The sequence below is a fragment of the Scylla paramamosain genome, chromosome 4 (assembly GCF_035594125.1).
Source record: "Scylla paramamosain isolate STU-SP2022 chromosome 4, ASM3559412v1, whole genome shotgun sequence".
Classification (NCBI taxonomy): Eukaryota; Metazoa; Arthropoda; class Malacostraca; order Decapoda; family Portunidae; genus Scylla; species Scylla paramamosain.
Window position 1 is genome coordinate 22,344,527 of NC_087154.1, and position 21,297 is coordinate 22,365,823.

The 21,297-nt window shown below is 42.7% G+C and overlaps 1 protein-coding gene and 1 long non-coding RNA gene across 2 annotated transcripts in view; one reads left to right on the top strand and one right to left on the bottom strand.

The window, feature by feature from the left end:
• Nucleotides 1–6,680, bottom strand: part of LOC135099864 (uncharacterized) — a 17,111-nt gene extending 10,431 nt beyond the window's left edge. Inside the window, exon 1 of the long non-coding RNA XR_010268406.1 lies at nt 6,516–6,680. This is a non-coding gene — a long non-coding RNA (uncharacterized LOC135099864). The remainder of the gene's footprint in view (nt 1–6,515) is intronic.
• The window catches only part of LOC135099863 (transcription factor Sp9-like), a 136,803-nt gene extending 115,797 nt beyond the window's left edge, over nt 1–21,006 (top strand). Inside the window, exon 4 of the mRNA XM_064002479.1 lies at nt 20,459–21,006. Within this exon, the coding sequence (XP_063858549.1) occupies nt 20,459–20,553 (95 nt within the window). The 3' untranslated portion in view covers nt 20,554–21,006. The remainder of the gene's footprint in view (nt 1–20,458) is intronic.
• The last annotated feature ends 291 nt before the right edge of the window (nt 21,007–21,297 follow it).

Consider the following 21,297-nt stretch of genomic DNA (forward strand, 5'->3'; position numbering starts at 1 on the left):
ACCACACTTCAATCCTCTCCATCACTCCCTTATGCTCGTACCTACTTTTCTCATTTTCCCTCACCTTTACCTTCTCTCATTGCCTCACTTCACTTTTTAAGCACACTGATTCCTGCCTTCTTTATTTCCTGTTTTTGTTATCTATTTTCCTCTTTATTTTTCACCGATTACCGTTGCCTTCCTCCATCCCATCCTTCCTTTCCCGTCTCCTTTCTCTCTTCGTATCGAAATGTCGAAAATCAAAATGACAGACAGACAACACATTCTCTACCCTTTACTCTCCTCCTTCATGATTCCTACCTCCTCCTTACGTTCTTGTCCTCATTTTCCCTTTCTTTCCCCTCCACTCATATATCTTGATGGAAGCAAAGCAAAGAAAGAGATACAAACTAGAGAACAAACCCCCCGCCAATGTAGTTTGCTAAAAGGCTCAGCGGCCTCAGTTTGTCGCCATAAAGCTGCAGGTCTAGTGTGGCGGTGTATACTCGTACGCACAACACAATTTTCCTCACCTGCCGTCCTTCTCCCGGAAAGGAAGAGCGCCTCGCTACTCTTTCATCACCCGGCGCTGTAATCACGTCCATGGGAAGAGGGGAAAATACTAATATCAGAGAAATAATTTTATAATACACTACGTTCATCATTATAAGCAAATTTACCCACATCATTTTCTCCTTTTTTCTCTTTCAAAAATTCAAGCAGGTGCGTGAGTGACCGGATGAGTGCAGGGGTGAGGTGAGCTGAGGTGGTGGTGAGGTGAATGCACAGTAGTTTGAGTGCGGATAAAATATTTACACATGTTTCTTTATGGGATTTGAGTTTTCATCAGGGAAGGATGGGGGCGTTCTAGGAGTGAATGTGGTTGGTCTCTCTTCCGGACTGTTGCTGGGAGGGAGGCGCGAAGGTAACCAAGACGTGGCAACAAATATTCTTTAATAGCAAATACCACGAAAAGTTGACATGTGTTGAAAATTTATCAGTAGTGTTTCTTTTTTTTTTTTTTTTAAGGTGAAAAATAAAGAAGGACTGAAACGTTCATCCTCTCCAAAAGTATTCGTATATGAGGTAACCAAAGGAGTGAGAAGAAATGAGGTTTCCTTTAACTTCTTTTCGCACTTTCAATGATCAGTTAAAATAATAAGAAAAAAAAAGAAGAGATCGGTGCAGCAGTCCAAGATAAAGACGCAAGAAATACAGGGAAATACTTCAAAAGAGAAGCCAGATGAATACGAGACCTGAAGGGGAAAAAATCTTCACCGAGCGTGGATGAGCGGAGTCATTAGTCACTGCCACACAGCGAGGCGGTGCCAAGGGCGTGGAGGTTCCGCCGCCTGCTCACCCAGACCACCCAGCTCGCCGCCACCCATCACTATCAGCCTCCTCGCCCCCCACACGCCACTTCCAGACGATAGTTATTTCCTTCTCACCTGTCACGCATCACACCCAAGCAACACATCTGTCACCACTGCATTTCCTTTTCTGGTGTAACTCGTCAGTGTGTGGCGCAGAGTACTACTGCTGGACTGTTGCCTCCCACCTATACGTGCACACGACCCAGCACGCAGCACCAACGGGTAACAGTACGTGGCCGACCTGCTGCACCCCACATGGCCTTCCCTTCACCGAGGGAGGGTGGCGGGGAGGTGTGGCGGCTACTGAGGGAGTGAGGGCTGATCAAGAATGTTTCATGGATGCAGAGAAAACGCCTAACGGACGGAAATAAATTGTGTTGTGACAGAGAAATCAATGCGCTTCCCTGTTCATTACTAAGGGTTCATGGTGCCTATGAGAAGAGGGTCGTATCTATGAAATTTGCACAATGATCATACAACTGAGACTGACTTAGAAAATTAAAAGTGATGAAGTGTTAATGGGTCCCTCAAGAAAAAAAAAAAGTCTACACGAACACATAAATAAAGTCACTCCTAAGAAAAGAAGCGAATACATGTGGACACTAATAGAAAAAAAAAGTATTATACAAAGTCGCATGAAATGTCTGAGTCACTTCACTGAGCAGCCGCCACTCCCACACACCAGCAAAATAAGACACATCGAACAGCCTCATTATTTATAGGCTTATGAACATTGGGCATATTGATCAGCCCGGCACAGGTAACACAGCGCCACCTCGCCTTCCTCCACTCAGCCACCTTCCCTTCCTTCCCTGCCTCCCCGGTGCAGCTCCCCCAGGACCGTCACTCCAGCAGGGGTCGGTGCTTAGCGTCAGGGGCGAGAAGCCTTAATCGGTAAACACAGTCGTAACTTCAACGTTTATTCCATTCTTATTACGCCGTAACTTCAATAGAGAAATGACCCGCAATCAATGACAACACGTTATCCAGCGCCGCTCAAGATGCTTGTGAGGGCGAGGCACGCACGCGTGTGTGTGTGTGTGTGTGTGTGTGTGTGTATGTGTGTGTGTGTATGTGTGTGTGTGTGTGTGTGTGTGTGTGTGTGTGTGTGTGGTGTGTGTGTGTGTGTGTGTTTTCTTACAGGAGCACGGCATTTAAAACGGACACCTGCCTTCATTCCTTCGTTGTGCGCAAACAGCAGATGTAATTTCGCTTATCGTGTTGATAGTGGCGGCGGCGTGTCCGCGGCGCGTGCTGGGAGGTGGAACGTAAAACAGAATAATTTGAGAGGAATGTTTTTGATCAGCCATGTGTGTGTTGGTTCTTTGCCTTCCATGCTGACTGCGAGGAAGTGTGTGTGTGTGTGTGTGTGTGTGTGTGTGTGTGTGTGTGTGTGTAACGTTACCAAGACGAAGTTAATCATAAAGTACGGTATAGATAGGCAAAAAAAAAATCTAGAAAAGAAGAATCAAATATGACAAAAATACGCAAACTTTATAATGCAAAACAATAAAACGAGAGGAACACGGATAGATAGATCGATCGATGGACAGATAGAGAGATAAATAAATAAACAGACTGATAGCGACAACGCGCGTCACATTTTGAAATAATACACATACATAGCTACACAAATAGATAGATATACAAACAGACAGACAAATAGAAAAATAACCTGATAAACACAGATAAACACACATAATACACATCACTCACTCTTCACAAGCACATCCTCTCACCAGCTCCTCCACAAGGATCACAACACAACTATAATGATATAATGCTCGTCTCCCTCCTCGCCTCCCTCCCTGCCTCCTCCCGGGCGGCCTAACGCGGATCACGGCGGTGTGTCGTGTGTCCGGCCAATGCTTCACTGCCACCCACAATCAATACCTCCAGATGATGATTATCTTGTTGCTTGTTTCCTAGGCAATAAAGGGTGTTGGTCCTCTTCCTCTCGTCTCACCGAATCAGTCAGTCATTTCTTCATATCTTGTCTTTGTTTTTTCTTTATGGTTTGCTTCCAATGATTCTTCTTTCTTTTTTTTGTTTTTTTTTGTTTTTGTGACTATGATTGCAATGTTAACGTCATCCATAGTTGCAATTTCTATCCACCAACCAGATCGTTTATTGCTTCCGCACTAACTCACCGCCCCAATCTGCCTCGCTTCCTCACCACAATGCTCCGTTACCGCTGCACTTCGAGACAATTCTTGATAAAAAAAAAAAAAAAAAGTAAAAAAAAAAATAAAAAAGTGTAGATAGGCAGCAGCCAAGCCACCATCACATCTCTTGCTCCTCCTCCTCCTCCTTCTCCTCCTCCTCCTCCTCCTCCTCCTCCTTACCTTTCTCCTCCTCCTCTTCTTCCTCCTCTCCTTCGTTTCCTCTTCTTCCTCCTTTGCTCCTACTTTCCTTCTCTTCCTCCTCTTCTTCTTACTCTCCTTCTTTTCTTCTTCCTCCTTTCCTCCTACCCTCCTTCTTTTCCTCTTCTCCCTTTCCTCCTACTCTCCTTCTTTTCCTCTTCTTCCTACTACTCTCCTTCTTTTCCTCCTTTCCTCCTATTCTCCTCTTCCTCTTCTTCCTTCTCTATTCCTACTTTCCTTTTCCTCTTCTTCCTTTCCTCCAATTCTCTTTTTCCTTTTCTTTCTTCTCTCCTCCTACTCTCCTTCTTTCCTCTTTTCCTCCTCTCCTCCTACTCTCCTTCTCTCCTCTTCTTCCTTTTCTCCTCCTACTCTCCTTCTTTTCCCCTTCTTCCTCCTCCTCTCATTCTTTTCCTCTTCTTCCTCCTTTCCTTCTACCCTCCTTTTCCTCTTACTCCTCCTCTCCTACTCTCTTTTTCCTCTTCTTCCTCCTTTCCTTCTACCCTCCTTTTCCTCTTCCTCCTCTCCTGCTACTCTCCTTTTTCTCTTCTCCCTTCTCTTCTTTTCCTCTTCTTCCTCCTCCTTCTATTCTTCTTATTTTCCTCTTGTTCCTCCTCTTCTTGTACTTTCCTCAGTTCCCTCTTCCTTCTCCTCTCTTTCTCTTTACCTACTACTTCCTCCTCCTCCTATTCTTATCCTTCCCCTTTTTTTCTATTCCCCAACCTCCTTATCTATTTTTTTTTCTTCATTTCTCTTCGCACCCAGTTCATCTTCACACCTCTGCGCCTGGTTACAAGCGTCCTGTGTTATGTCTGGCCAGATAACCTCCATGAACACTCATCATGAGGGATTCACGCCATCCATTCCTTTCTCACATTCACTCCCCATCACCATCTGTCTTCCATTAGCAAATACCGTAACTGCCACCTTCACACTGCCAGCCACACCTTCATTACCTCATCACACGCCACACCCTCACACCCTTACTTACATCCATCCCTCCCTTCTCCTTGACATTCCTCACTTTCTACTGTGCCCAATAATACACCTACGTACCTTCTTTCCTCTTTCAATTTCTCGTCCACTCACTCAAACGTAAGTCTGTGTTGAAATAGGCTACTTTCTTGGGTTTGAGTGACGTACCTATACGTTTGATTATACATCGGTTCGTCGCCCCTTCCGTGATCAATACTGGCCTGGCTTCAGCGAGGACTCCGCACACCCATCACCCATTATATCGTCACTCTATCACGACGCTTGTCCACACGGAGGTAAAACTGTGCGAGGGTGAAGAGAAGCGAACCCTTTACCCTTATCTCTTTTCGTTTTCTGTGACAGTGGTTCCCGTGACGTGCGATTTACAACATTGAGCTGCTCAGTTTGTTGTGTGCTGGCGAGACGGTTTCGTAATCACTAGGCATAAATGCAGAAGATTAGTATATACAGTATCTAAATAAAATATAAGTGATTTAAGACTAAATTACAGCGATGTCTCACGTGTCCTTCTACTCGGGGTGGACCAGAAGTATTGGGCAGACCTTCCTCCAGACACTAGACTAATCTCTCTTTCGATTTTCTCTTTATATTAGCTTATGTTATATTCACTTTTTTTCCCCGTTGTAACTCTCTCTCTCTCTCTCTCTCTCTCTCTCTCTCTCTCTCTCTCTCTCTCTCTCTCTCTCTCTCTCTCTCTCTCTCTCTCTCGTCTTCAGCTCTCATTTCGTCTGACAGTACACCACCTGCTCACCTCGTAGGCCTTGCGTCACACCCCCGGTCTGTATGACAACGTGCACCACCCTGCATAATAATGTCATTCTGGCAGGCGTCAAAACACTCAGGCAGGTCTTCAAACAAGAGCTCTTGGTAGATGTTTCTAGTTAGGTTTTAATTTCTTATCCCAAAGCGCCCCGCACCACAACACTCAGAGAATTTTCCCGCTGCCTGGCGTAGTGCGGATCGAGTGGACCAATGCCGCTGCAACAGTACACGTTTCCACCTCTTTTTCTCTTCACACAAAATTGCTTAATCCATACGACTCGCTACCACTTGTTTTCATCTTATGCTGTGACGTCTGACAAAGTTTGCTGCGATGTCGACGCCTGCGGTGGCAGCGTTGACAACTCAGTGCACCGTGTTATCTGATGTACGATATTACTCTGCACTGACAAACTCAGTACACAGCCTGTGATAATGAACCAGGCTGAGGCATGGCAGTAAGGTTGTACTGCACAATTATCGTAGCAGTATACGAGAACACCTGTATTTATCTCGTCCCTATCATCTAATTTTAATTCGAAAAATTAACAACTTTGCGTCAAACACAAGTCTGAAAGCAGCTTAAACACTGCCTAAAACTTAAAGGAAAGTTTTTAAACTAGTACTAATGATTTAACACTGGATCTGTTTATTTGTAGGACTGAATTACTTTTGCTCCCACTCGTTGTGTTAGAAGGTGCAGCAGGTTTTGGCGCAGGCTGTAGTGCCAGGGGTGGGCAGAATGTCAGCCAGCCACACCGTCCACCACTGCCAGCACCACCACCACTACATACTTTCGTATCCCGAGACCATAACACTTCCTATATTGAAGGTCATTCACTTAAAATAATAAGTCTGAAGAGGATCAATAACTATACAGTACTAGGGAATGTAAAATGATACAAAACAATGATGATGCGTGTGACGGTTTAGCAACTCTGGTTCACCCGGTTAAGCGGCATCACCAGGCTAGCCTACGACACTAACCATATCTTTCACTATACACAAAGAAAACTGTTCATTTAATCTTATAACATACTTAACATACCCGCTAGACTGCTGGGAACACGATATTGGTAGGGCTTAAGCATTTCTGCTTCACCTTGTCCACAATCTTTCAAGAAGGCACAGAACCCCAAGCACGGGTGCACCACAGAATAGACCCGACGACACTGGCGGGAGTGAACCGCTCCGCTTCACTTATTATTTCGAAGCTGCTCTGTACCTGACCAATGCCAAAGATTGAACCATCACAGAAAGGCCTTCCTCACCTCTCACCTACAGCTCCACATCTCTCTCTCTCTCTCTCTCTCTCTCTCTCTCTGGCAGCATCACTTCCACTGGGAGTGCAAGGCAGCAAGACTTAAGCTAGCGTGACAGTTTGTATATTGCATGATGGCAGGACAGTGTTATTCAGTCTCATACAAATGATCTACGCACATTTGTCCTTTCATTCGTCATTCCCTGATTTCCTGCAACTATTTATCATACTTTCCTTTCAGGCGAGCCGCGCACATGAAGCAATGAATGAACAGCAAAGCAGGCCGCCAACCTTTCTTTTCCTCACACATTTAATTTTCTCAGTTCTTTATCTCCTTCTTTTCTTAATTTCTGCACTTTCCTGTCTGTCCCCCTTAAAAATGGAAGATAACAGAGAGAGAGAGAGAGAGAGAGAGAGAGAGAGAGAGAGAGAGAGAGAGAGAGAGAGAGAGAGAGAGAGAATCAGGATACCGGTTGAGTGGAGGACGAGAACACACACACACACACACACACACACAGGTAAATTAATGAACCGCTGTACTATAAGGGAGAGAAGGGAGAACAGAGAGGGAGAGAAGGGCTCAGAAGAGGGAGAGGGTAAGGGTTCAGGGAAAGGAGAGGACGGGAAGGAGAAGAGAAGGGAAGGCAAGTTGAAAAAATAGGAAATGGGAATATGGAAGAAAGAAGAGGAGAGAGGAGAAAGGTGAGAAAGAGGGAATGTAGGACTAACGGGGTGTTTGATGAATATAATAATAATAACGGTGATAATAATAATAACAATAATAATAATAATAATAATAATAATAATAATAACAGTAATACTGATACTTAAACAAAAGACGAATTAAACGGTGACAAAATTTTCCGCGCGGAGCCTCACCTCTGCCTGGCACTCACCCTCTAAAGCCCCCGTCTCTCTCTCTCTCTCTCTCTCTCTCTCTCTCTCTCTCTCTCTCTCCCTTCTTGTCCTCCTTTGATTGGGAAAAGTGTAAACAAATTAAGGAAATAAAAACGGCAGAGATGATAAAATGAAGTGAGAGAATAAAAGAAGGCGGACTGTCTGATTTGCTACTCATGAATTGCGATGTTTTCTTTTTTTTTCTTTTATCTTCCTTTTTTTTTGCCTTGTTGGCATCCCTTATAAGTAGCTTGCTTTTTGACGGTACGCAAACCAATTCAAAAGAACAATACGATGATGTGCACGCAGTTTGCAAGCAGTTACAATGATAAAAGTGGAAAGACAGCAGTTCACAATTCACACAGCCTGCCTCGCCACGGGATGAAGGACCGGCAGCACAGGAGGCTTCCCGGGCAATCAGTTTTCCCAGTGCATAACAGCGTGATAAAACAGAGAAGGTTTCGTTGCTCTGCTTGAACTGACAGGTGATGTGGAACTCATATGAATTTCGAATCCCTCATTCTGTGGGATTTATTGCCAATTTTAAGAATATGCATCAAATCTCCATGAAATCTTCTCTTTCCTATAAAAGAATACGAAGAGAGTAACGAGTAGGAAGTGTGGGCCATCCCTCATCAGGTTTAGTGGTCAGCAATGAGGAACACTAAGCGGCGCGTTGCTCTGTGACCTGCTGTGATAGATGGCTGCCGTGTGCGCCGCGCCTCGTAATCTCACCGCGCGGTGTCTTATCAGCCAGTAATGATATACGTGTATGAAGACAAAACATTCGAATATCTTATACTCACTTTTTTTGCAAAAGCCTGAGCCTTAATGTTTGTTGATGTTAGCTGCCTGAATATAAATGAGTTTGTATACAAACGCTAATAGGTTTTCTTCCTTCTGTTGTTATTATTATTATTATTATTATCATTATTATTATTATTATTATTTTATTATTATTATTATTATTATTATCATTGCGATTCGTCTTTCCTTCTTCTCTTCAGAAAGTCTCGTCAGGAGGCAGCTTCCAGGCCTTGTTCAAACTGGAACATAAGATCAGCGACTCATGCTTGCCCTGGAAATCGTAATATGTGTGTCATTAACATGCAGAACTCCATACTTGGCTGCGCTGAGAACACTTGACGGTTGCCAGATTCCTTTATAATTTTAGACGGCATGACAGTCCCTTTTGGAAGAGTTTTCCCCCGCCTACCTTTGTGTCCTTAGTAAACCCTAAGCCATGTTTCAATGTCACCAATGTATATCAAGAGATGAGGAAGAGGAAGAAGAGGTGCTTCTGGCATTGCGCCTCTTTTACACGACAAGGCACGTGGAGGTGTTTACATAATGCCTCACTAAAAGAAGATCAGAGTGGAAAAAGCTGTCAACTTATTGCTTGAGAACAGGAACATAGAAAATTCATATTAACCATTCAATCAGAGGAAGAATTACTAGCCATTTCCCTTTTCTTTGAGAGAGAGAGAGAGAGAGAGAGAGAGAGAGAGAGAGAGAGAGAGAGAGAGAGAGAGAGAGAGAGAGAGAGAGAATAACGCTCTCCCTGGCCCAGAAACAAAAGAAAAACATAACTAATCAAATTACATTCTTTTAAAGCATTTGTCTACCCGTGACTTGAAAAGAAAACATACCCTGGTCTAACAAGTCAACCCTTTACTGATGCGTCAAGTCTGTTCCAGCCATGCAACACTTCAATATTCCGAAAGGAAAGTGTTTACGAGGAATAACTGGTATTAAGTCCACACTGTATGAATTCCAAGCCCGGAAGTCTGTCGTAATTAACACGTGGCTTATCACAGGTGTATATCATTAGATTCTTGGAAGTGAATTTTTAGTATGTGCCTTAATTCCAAACCTACAATAATACATCATACGTTCTCTAATTGCAACGAGAGAACGTGTCATTATCTAACCACAGTAATCTCTCCTCGCACGGTAAGTCTCTCGTCCTGTTCTTCTCAAGCTTTTTCTTTTGTTATTTCTTCTTCGCTTTTCGTCTGTTAACATTATTTTTCATCATTTTTCCTTGATGTCTTCTCTTCTTCCTCCATGTAATTTGTTCGTTTCTCATCTCTTAACGTCATTTTTTTTTTCCGTTGTACTGCCTGATGTTTCCTCCTCCTCCTCCTCCTCCTCCTCCTCCTCCACCGCCGCCACCTCCTCCGCCCAATCCTCTTCCTCTCTCACTGTCTTCACTCCTGCTGTCCAACGTCTTACTTTAAATCAGATGGTTTAGTTCATCATAGCGCTTCTTCGTAAGGATCATGACGTCTGCTGCTCAATTTAAATTACTGTCTCGTTCTGGCATTCTATCCAACAAGGATTTAGATTATCAAAGTACAGAGACCACAAAACTTTATACCACGGACACAAAACAGGAATTCATAAGTCAAAAAGCAGTGTTTTTATTGTAACTGGTGGTTTGTTGTCTAAACCTCGTATTGTGAAGCCCAACATTACGCTAACCCTTAAAATCCGGGAGGGTTGTTTGATCGTGTTAAAATCGTCCAAACATTTAACCCGAAATCGTATGAAGCTAGACACTTTTAAACCGAGAATTTTACAAGACACAACACACACAGCACATTGGTTTTAAGAAAGCACCGGTACAATCACACATATAATCTCTGTCTAAACAGGAGGAGGTGTGTTTTTTTTTTATGTATAAGGAGCAATGGAAAAAAGCCAACAAAGAGAGAGAGAGAGAGAGAGAGAGAGAGAGAGAGAGAGAGAGAGAGAGAGAGAGAGAGAGAGAGAGAGAGAGAGAGAGGCCCACTATAGTACCAGTCCCAAAAGAAAGGTCAAAAAGATCATCCAGAATTAGAGGGTAAGTGTCTTGAAATCCTTGAGACGACCACCACATTCATAAGGTTAACTCACCACTCACCACCGGATACTGATCGCTGCTAAATGAATCTTCCCTTGGTTTTTGTCTGTACTTACTCCGAGGTCTTCTTTAAGCGAGTGAAGTAATCTAAATTAGGCTAAACACGCATACCATCCAGGAAAAGGAGAATTTGCATACCGTAGCATCGCGGGGGCAGAAGAGGAGAACGAGGAGAAATGGGGAGGAACAGTAGCTGGAGGCGGCGGAGGAGGAGGAGGAGGAGGAGGAATATAATGAGGAAACAGTGAAGAAGAGGAAGAGAAAAATTATGCTAACAAAAGATAAATTAAGACCGATAAAGAGATATTAGAAAAGCAAATGCACGGAAAATAGGATTGTACCGTAATGACAAAAAAAAAAAAAAAAGAACAGAAAACAGAAAGCAAATGAGTAGGAAATGGAAGAGAGAGAGAGAGAGAGAGAGAGAGAGAGAGAGAGAGAGAGAGAGAGAGAGAGAGAGAGAGAGAGAGAGAGAGAGAGAGAGAGAGAGAGAGAGAGGAAAAAAAAAAGAGGAGGAGGAGGAGGAGGAGAGGCGGGAATCGTGGAGGCGAGCTAAGGAAGATAATGGCCAGTTGATTGCATTACCATTCCCGTCTCGTGCCCGCCATTCCCTCCCGCCACTTTTCACTCCAGCGAAACTTTGGAATTCATTTGCATATTGAATTCACAACAACTTGCCTCCAAGTCCTCAGTGGCCCGGCCTGGGGGGAAAAATATCAACATTAATTGTCCCTACGAGTTCCTGACGGAGGGACGACGAGGCTATACTGTCATTGGGTGGTGGTGGTGGTGGTGGTGGTGGCGGTAAAGGTGATGGTGGTGGATGATGTGATGTTGGTTAAGGGGGTGATGGTCGTGGTGGTGATGGTGGTACTAGTGGTTGTGGTACTGGTTGTTTCAATAATACCGGCTGGTGTATGGGAGATACTACTACTACTACTACTACTAGTAGTAGTAATAATAGTAGTAGTAGTAGTAGTAGTAGTAGTAGTTGTTGTAATAGTACTAACACCACCACCACCACCACCACTACTACTACTACTACTACTACTAGTAGTAGTAGTAGTAGTAGTAGTAGTAGTAGTAGTAGTACTAACACCACTACCACCACCACCACCACCACTACTACTACTACTACTACTACTACACGAAAGAGACAAGTTTGCACGACCACACTGAGGAAAATGAAGCTTAAGACGGTCGCTGTTCGAAACCTCACTACACAGAGACCAGCTGTGCAAAACTTGAGTCACGGAATAGTTCTGTAGATGTCGACGTGAAAGAGGGAAGGCCAAAGAAAACGAGACAGTGCAGTGTTGCTGCTTATCAGGGATGGGAGGTGTACGAGACGAGACGCCGAGATAAAAACACCGAGACAAAACACTGACACAAGAAGTAAAGTTTCGCTATCTGGGAATGAAAACCCAGGTGAATACTGAAGCAGCGCAGTTCACAGAGCAGAGACAACCAAGGAAGCTTAGGGGTCACTCTCTCTAGCTTTCTTGGACACACGGTGAGCAATTGGATAGACAAAGGAGTAAGAGTTTGGAGAGACTTACTGAAAGGAGAGTAAACGCTATGTATGCGAATGGGAAGCTGATACAGAGAATGTTTAGAACTGCTATGCCAATAAAATGGTTGTCAGTGTTGGCTCTGAGTGTCAAACTGAGAAAGAAAGTAAACGCCTGGGAAACTATGACCGATAACCAAGAGTAAGAGCTACCTACGTCTGGGAAGCTGCAATAGAGAATGTTTGCAGCTGTTATGCCAGTTCTATTTAATGACTGTGAAATGTTAGTGTTAATTGTCCCACTGAGGAAGAAAATAAATCCAAGACAAACTGTGACTGATAACCGATACTGGCTGGAGGCTGGCAGGGTGAGAATTACGTGATTGAACAGTGGATATTCTGGGCATATAACATTTTTCGAGATGTGTGGATAATGAGGCAGAAATTATATCTAGAATTAATATGAAGGTAATGAGGGAAAACTAAAATTAGGTTTATAATATTAGAATGCTGATTTATGAATATCAAAAACATGTAGTGAATAAATGCAAAAAGTAGTGAATGCAATTTATCTATTCGTTTGATTTTCTTTTAAATATGTGGTAGGGAGGAATGGCAGCGAGCACGAGACTTGTATGTACGTATCTCAGATCCTGAACAGAAGGCAGCTGTGAGAAGAGAACCAACCACCAGGTACTACTACTACTACTACTACTACTACTACTATTATTATTATTATTATTATTATTATTATTATTATTACAATTATTATTATTATTATTATTATTATTATTATTATTATTATTATTATTGTTATTATTATTATCATTATTATTACTTTTATTATTTTTATCACTCCTTTTCTTTCTTCTTCACCGCATTATTTCCTTTACGGATATTTTTTTAATGAACTCGCCGCGTTGCCAGCGAGCCTTTAGAATCTACCATATTTTACAGAACAAGGTGTAAAGTAGTGGTAGTAGTAGTAGTAGTAGTAGTAGTAGTAGTAGTAATGGTTGTGATTGTTGTTGTTGTTGTTGTTGTTGTTGTTGTTGTTACGGTGGTGGTGGTGGTGTTGGTGTTGGTGAGAGCAACAGTTGTTACTAAGGAAAGCAGGAAGAGCGCACACGAGTCAATATAACATTTTATTTCCCGTATTTCTCATCCACCCTCACTTTCCTATTCTGTCAACCTTCCACTCCGATGGCGCGGCGCTGTAAGTCTTCGCCACACCAGCCTCACCGCCACGAAATAGGAAGGAATACAATTATAACATTTGCTGTGATAAATCAATGTAGTTCAAAGATCATTATGATACCACAGTGATATTCCGTAAAAATATATTTTTCCGTAACACTGTTAATCACACTCCATGTCATATCTTTCATAAATAGATTTTTCTTACGACTGCAGAGAGGAAGTCCATCCTTGCCGCCATCCTGTGCTAGTCGATGAATAAAACGCTCTAATTCTACACGTGTCAAAACATAATTGCGGCTTTCTTGCTGCTAGGAACTGCAGGTGAGGAATACACCACAGTACCGAGAAACACGTAACTCGGCGAAAAAAATAAAAAGACAAGTCTTTCCCGTCACTTCCAAACCGCTGCATGTATTGTCCATATGGGAGATTGAGGTTATATCTAATATATCATGTAAGAGGGACACTGGCCAGAGGCAGCAAAAAGATCGAAAAAAGGCACACTAGAGAGCCAGTCCCCAACCAGAAGTCAAAAAGAATCATCATGCTTTTGATTTCACGCTGTCTAAAGGAGACGTAAAAGTGAATTTGAATACGTACTTGATGCTTGTCCAATTTACAGTAATTCACCGAAGCAGCTCTGAGGGAAGATTACGACACCACACACGTCCACGTGGCGAGTGAGGCGCCGCGTTCATTACATCTAATATACTCTTGCATCATTTTTCTCCTTTAATGAAGATATCAGCAACACAGCGGGAACAGCGTTATGTTGCTACTGTTACTGTTGACGATGGTGGTGGTGATGATGTTGATGATGATGATAATGGTGATGGTGATGATAAATGACAAAAAGGGAAGAAAAATGTAAAGTTGAAAGTAAATAAGGAACACGAGGAAGAAGAATGGGAAAGTAAGAGAGTGAAAGAAGAGGAAGAGGAGAGAGACGGGAAGCAACGGCAGCAGTAACCAGTGATTAGTTGTAAATGTTTTTTGAAACCATATTGAAAAGCATAATGCAAGAGTTCATTTTCTCTCTCTCTCTCTCTCTCTCTCTCTCTCTCTCTCTCTCTCTCTCTCTCTCTCTCTCTCTCTCTCTCTCTCTCTCTCTCTCTCTCTCTCACACACACACACACACACACACACACACATACACAGACAGACACACACACTGAGGCGTCAACAGCCCGTCAAGGAAAAAGGGAAAACTTGCATATTTCAGGAGACATTACAGCGGCGTGTGCGAGGCGGGGAAAAAAAGAAAGGAAATTGCGATAATGGCTAAATTGGGCGTAATTACACACGGCCTCGAGCTTGCCTCGGCCATCAAGTGTGTGTGTGTGTGTATGTGTGTGTGTGTGTGTGTGTGTGTGTGTGTGTGTGTGTGTGTGTGTGTGTGTGTGTGTGTGTGTTATACTGTTTCTCTCCACCATATTAATGTTATATACTGGAAAGCACCGACTCTATGGGTAGCTTAAAGATGCGAGTAGCTTGACGAAAATCGAATAGCATTATCTACACATTAATGTACTTCATAACTCATGTAATTACGCAAACAACAACCTTCTCTTGAGAATTATAATGGGCAAGGAAACGAAGACATCATCTCCACAATCCAGCGTGAGTCTGTCTGGGGGTAGAAATCCTACAATATCAAAACTATTCACTTCCGCCCTTCCTCTGGCTTGAGATGTCCTGTCATAAAGTCGTGGAGGCGGCGCAGGTCGGGAAGGGGTACATGACAGGCTGGGACCACCGTCAGACCAGCTCGCCCCCCGTCCCGTCACTGCACACGGACGCTTTCTGAAAAGAGCGCTTCCTCGCTTGCCTTCGCTGAACATACATGACACCAGACAGCTCAGTACTCGATGCACATGCACCCCAACACTTCAAAATATGTTTCCTTGCAAAATTAGGATAAACAGTTATTTAGTCCCTTATAATCTATCTGGTGTTCAGTACACCCAACAGTTATTTATCCGTAAGCTGTATGCACATATGTATAAGAGTAATTTACAAGTAATTTCGCAGTAAAGCAGAGCCACTCTACACACACGCACACAGTCTCCTGGCCAGTTTTTACCGATTCGCGCCACTTTTCAAAGCTGTTCATAAACATTTCCAGCTAAAAATGATCATCCATTTCGAATATTACAGAGTCATTCACTGCTACCTACACAACCGTCTATGTTGCTGCTGTGTACTGCAGCCACGGCTTTCGTGGACCATCCAAAGAGGTTAAAAAAATAGCAAGTACAAGTTCTGCTTTCAGAAGGCACGTAAAGTCCTCGTTGGACGCACGTGGCTTCTGTTCTGTTTGTTTTCGCAGGCCTCGGGTGACAAGATTCTCTTCAACTCATCATATCCATAACGACGAATTGCATGCACTGCCTTATCAGCATTAGCGGTGGTAATAGCAAGGTGGTGTGCTCGCCTCCCACAAAGGAAACAAATTGTTTTCTGGAAACAAAATGACGCGTTACGACGCAAGTCTGACGCGTTGTGACGCACTCATTCACACTTGTGTCACTGTCACCTGACATTTCCTCGTGGTTTCCCCTCCATTTATCTATTTCCACTTCAGTGAATTTTCTTGCCATTTTCTACCTTTCATTTTCTATTTAATATATTCCTTCTCCTCCTTCACCTCTTCCTACATCTCTTCTTTTTTTATCCTAACCGCTTTTTCCGTTCTCTAATTCCACCTTATTTTGTTTTCGTTTTCTACCATTTTTTGTTATCCTTCTTTCTCTCAATTTCTCCCTCCTCCTCCTCCGCCTCCTATTCCTTAACATCACAATCTTTCCTTTCTCCTCTTCAGTCGCTGTCAAATTCCAACAGACTCTCATATTTTCAACAACGCACTGAATGCAATCAACAGACAAACACACACACACACACACACACACACACACACACACACACAGTTCCTGCTCTCTTTCCTCCTCCTCCTCCTCCTCCTCCTCCTCCTGACAGCGACCTTCCTTCCTTCGTTCCTTCCTAAAGCATTCCTCTAGTATAAATTCACCACCTCAATTTTCTTCTCGACTCAAGCTAGACGAGAACGAAAATATCCTCAAGAAGACGAATAAGTAAATATGCATAAAAAATAAAAAGAAAAAAAGAGCAGCTCTCTCCTAAAAGAAAAAGAAAAAAAAAAAAAGAAAAAAGTTAACTCGTTTGAATCCCCACTTTCAATGCAATCTCTCCAACACAGCCTCGCCAAGGACGCTGCGGAGGCTTGAGTGAGTTTCAGGGCAAAAATACTAAGGCCAGCTGCTTGCCTGCTTGGTGCGCGGGAGACATGGGAGGGATGGTTCTCGGTGGTGGTGGTGGTGGTGGTGGTGGTGGTGGTGGTGGTAGTGGTTATTTCGTTGTTTTTTGATAGTGGTGATATATGGTGACACTTTGTTACATAAATTTTTCCTATTCATTTTTATTATTTTATTATTGATTATTATTATTATTATTGTTATTATTATTATTATTATTATCATCATCATCATCATTATTATTACTACTGCTATTATCATCAGTATTAATATGTTTTCTTCTTCCTCCTCTTCTTTTTCTTTTTCTTCTTCTTTTTTTCTTCCTCTTCTTCCTCTTCTTCTTTTCCTTTTCCTTCTTCTTCTCCTTCTTCTTCTTCTTCTTCTTCTTCTTCTCCTTCTTCTTTTCTTCCTCTTTTTCTTCTTTTCCTTTTTCTTCTTCTTTTTCTTCTTCCTCTTCTTCTTTTTCTTCTTCTTCTTCTCCTTTTTCTTCTTCTTCTTCTTCTTCTAGTTTTTCTCTACCTTCTCATTTTCACTCTCATCCTTATCACAGCTTATCCATGCACCATACACCACCACACACCATGCACCATACACCACCACACACCATGCGCCATACACCACCATACACCACTGCATCTGAACTATGATAAGTGCATACAGATTGCAGACGCTCATAATCACATATTTGACGTACAGCATAACACAGGAGCTCACAAAAAGGGTTACGACCCCCATATAGTATTCCAATAAATCAAACGTTCCCAATACACTAGTGAAAACTGGAACATTTGAAAAAAAGGACAAAAAAAAAACTGTTTCCTTGTTCTGCATGGTTAGTGGCGTCCCCCGTATGCAGAACAGCTCTGAGTCCCATTCACCATAAATACGTAGCTTCTGTCTGTCCCAGTCCTCATAATTTACCCTCACCTGTACTCACCTTGCGAGTGCTGGAGGGGTGAGCCAGTGACACCTCCATTCATCACCATCACGAATAAGGTAAAAATTATTGATCTCAACGCTGTAGTCTGTCAGTTCAAAGAGGCGCTGTGAGGTGCTCGTGGCGTCAGTCGGGTGATATATGAAAATACACAGCATTCCAGCACTCCACAATGTTTTTCCTCGTAACCCTGACACCACACGAGGACTTCCAGACAAATCAACTGTTGCTTGTCACTCCCATAAACAAACCACAACCGTCTCAGAAGGACGTCATGAACGTGTTTGTACCAATGGAGGTACAATTTAGAGACGAGTAGGAATGCATATGATAAACCTTGACAATATTCCGAGAAAAACTATGTCAAATATAGACTGAGCTGAAACAACACCAGTTCTCTTCCCAGTAGCATTACAATACACGTAAAAGATGAGCCACTGATGAAGGAGTGAAGTGTTCGGAGTCAAACAGTGATTCAAACGTTACTGAAGCACCAGGGACGCGTGTAGGACCTTGGCAGTGGTTAAGAGGCAATGACACGGTTCACACTGCCTCGCTTCATGATGTGTCAATTCCTGAGGTCATTCCAACACCTGTCAAGTCAAGAGGTGTGCAGTTGTGGATTATTTATCAAACTTTACAAACCACTCTCACTCCAGTCGTTCATCCATCACTGCGCCACCATCAGTCATCCTCACGCCCGGCACTCACTCACTCCCGGCTCTTACCTCTCCCATTCTTTCTCCACATCAAACAACTTTCTTCTTGGTGCTGCATTTTGACGCTTTTCACCAATGTCATTCGTTTGTCCCTCCGCTGTCGCCTGTTTTCTGTACTCTTATAGATGTATACAGTACACACAGCCCCATTTTTCCCAAGTTCATACTGGAATACTTGAAACTTGAATCATTGCTAGCATTATCCTTCACTTAGCAGCTGCCTTTTCTGTCACGTTCATGTCGTCCGCGTCATCTCAGCAGTGGTGGAGTGATCATTTTACTAAATGACTAAACTTGAGATCTGAATAAAATCCTAATGGTGACCCTGGCTATTTGTATCTATCACAAGTCGTACAGGAAAACAATGTGGCTGCTGTTAAGTGAACCACAGCTAAACTTGGTACTAGCTTTCAAAGGTTACCAATACAAACACAGGTGCCTGCGCTCACATAGCTGCACCAGTCACCACTGACACAAGAGTCCTACACAGAGCATAGAGCCAGGCATAAAAGAAGAAAAGAATACATAAAGAATCAAGATGCAGCGCCATTAAATTAATCAAAACGAACACTATAAACTGGTGTGGTTGGTGGCTGCACAGTTGGAGGCACGAGGCAGACCTTACGTCATGAAGGTAATCCTGGCAAAGCAGCCAACACACCCTGGGCTTGTACTCTTAGGTTGTCAACGCCTTCTTTCCCCAACCGGTGGAAAATGAGACTGTGTGTGTGTGTGTGTGTGTGTGTGTGTTCTTGAGTCCACGGTTATGGTTCAGTTCATTGCGTCTCTCCGTGTGTCAGTGTTTCTACATATCTGAGTGTGTGTCTGTTTATGTTGTACCTGCGGGCGTGGGCTTGTCCACCAATGATTTCCTCCGCTGGCTGAGTGACTGACGCCCGCGACACCACCCGCCTCTCCTCCAGCACGCAAGGCCGCCCGTCCTTCCTCCCTCCCTCCCATTCCCTCTCTCTGCCTCCACCCCCTCCATCCACCCACCTCCCTTCAATCTAGTGTTACGCCACCTCGACCCTTTTGGTAGAAGTTATTGCAATGGTAGTAGTGGTGGTGGTGGTGGTGGTAGTAGCAGTAGTAGTAGTAGTAGTAGTAGTAGTAGTAGTAGTAGTAGTAGTAGTAGTAGTAGTAGTAGAACTATAAAAGTAGAAGTGGTGGTGGTGGTGGTGTGGGTGGTAATGGTAGTGGTGGTAAAAACAATCAACTTTATCTCTCCATTATTTCTGAATTAAACGTTTATTGTTCTTTTTCTACTGCTAGCTTCCTCTTTTTTTTGTTTTTCTCCTCAATGATATTACTTCCGCTTCCTTTTTTTTTTTAATCTTCTCACCCACCTGCCTGGAGGGTGTATTTAGCTTTTTTTTTTTTACCCTTTCTTTCTTTCGTTCCATCACGAGCGAAACATCTGATAAGGAATGCTTTATTATATGAATGATGATGATGATGGCGATGATGATGATGATGATGATGATGATGATGATGATGATGATGATAATGATGATGATGATGAGTTAGAGTCATTGGATCACTCAGTACACACACACACACACACACACACACACACACACCATCAAAAGCTCAAATTGGCGGAAGTTAATTCGTTTGATTATGCCACGATTCTTGCCTCTCGCCAGCGTCACAAGTGCCTAACCTTAGTTCCGGGATCCACTATCTTCGTAGGAAAACCAAAATAATATATAATGACGTTCCCGCTGCTCAAGGAAGGCTATTACTGTGCATTACCTCCTCGCGCAGTACTCAGAAAACACGAAGGCTGCCGCGGATTAGTCAGGCTTGGCTCCCTTTCCATGAAGATAAGTGATGCACGTTTCCAATCTCGCATCTACTTATTGTACTTTGATCGACATCTCACCACAAAATGTAAAACCCTGTGAGGGCTCGAGTTTTTTTTTTTCTTTTTCTTTTTTCATTTATTTTACTAATCTCGCACAACATACGATAACATGATTGTAGAAAAAGCTGAACTGATGACGTGGTGTAACAGGCTCCAGAGTATTTCTTATTATTTATTTTTTTTTTATTCCTGTTTTACTTGCAAATCTCCCACAGCATATACGATAACATGATTGTTTGAGAAACTGAAGTGATTATGTGGTAGAGTAACAGTACAATAACTCTTTCAGCCGCACTGTACCACAGAATGGCCAGTAAGAAAAAAAAGAAAAAAAAAAAAGAATCCTCCGCCACATACCATAACATGATTGTAACTTAAGTAATGATGTAGTATAGTAACAGCAAATTATTCTCTCTCTTTCAGCCGCACGGTACCACAAAAAATCCAGTGAGAAGAAGGAAAAGAAGCAAGAAGCGGCTGATACAGAGACGCGGGTGACGAGAGGCGGCCCGGGGTGATGGAGTACTCGGGGCGGGACAGACAGACGAGCTGGTGAGGGTACAGCGAGGAGGACTGGACCTGTGATGCATTAACGGAGTTGTTACTGCTGCTACGACAGCTGCCTCTACTGATACTGCTGCCACAACTGATGCTACTGCTACTACTATTACTACTACTACTACTACTAGTACTACTGCTACTAATAATAATGATAATATTGTTGTTACTACTATGACTAATACTAATAATGATAATAACAATAATAATAATGATAATAATAATAATAATAATAATAATAATAATAATAATAATAGGGAGAGTGAATAATCAAAATGTAAAAACCACCCATTTTCCTTTTTTTCCCTTACTTCTGGAGAGTAAGATTAATACATGAATGAATGAACAAATGAATGAACGAGTCAACAAGTAGATGAATAGACAAATAAATGAATAAATAATCACAAATTCTCCACATCGGAATTTCTTGACTTTCCTTTGTGTCTTGTATTCACTGCTGACCAGAATTAGGAGAGCAGAAAATGATAATGGGGATAATGACGACAACAACAACAACAACAACAACAACAACAACAACAATAACAACACGAATAACAATAATAGTAACAACAACAACAACAACAACAACAACAACAACAAAAATAACAAAACAATAACCACTAATACTAAAAACGTAACTCCTACAGAGGTGAACGAAGCTTTGATTGGTTCGTGACTCCCCGCTTCGAGCCGCTGCGCCGAGG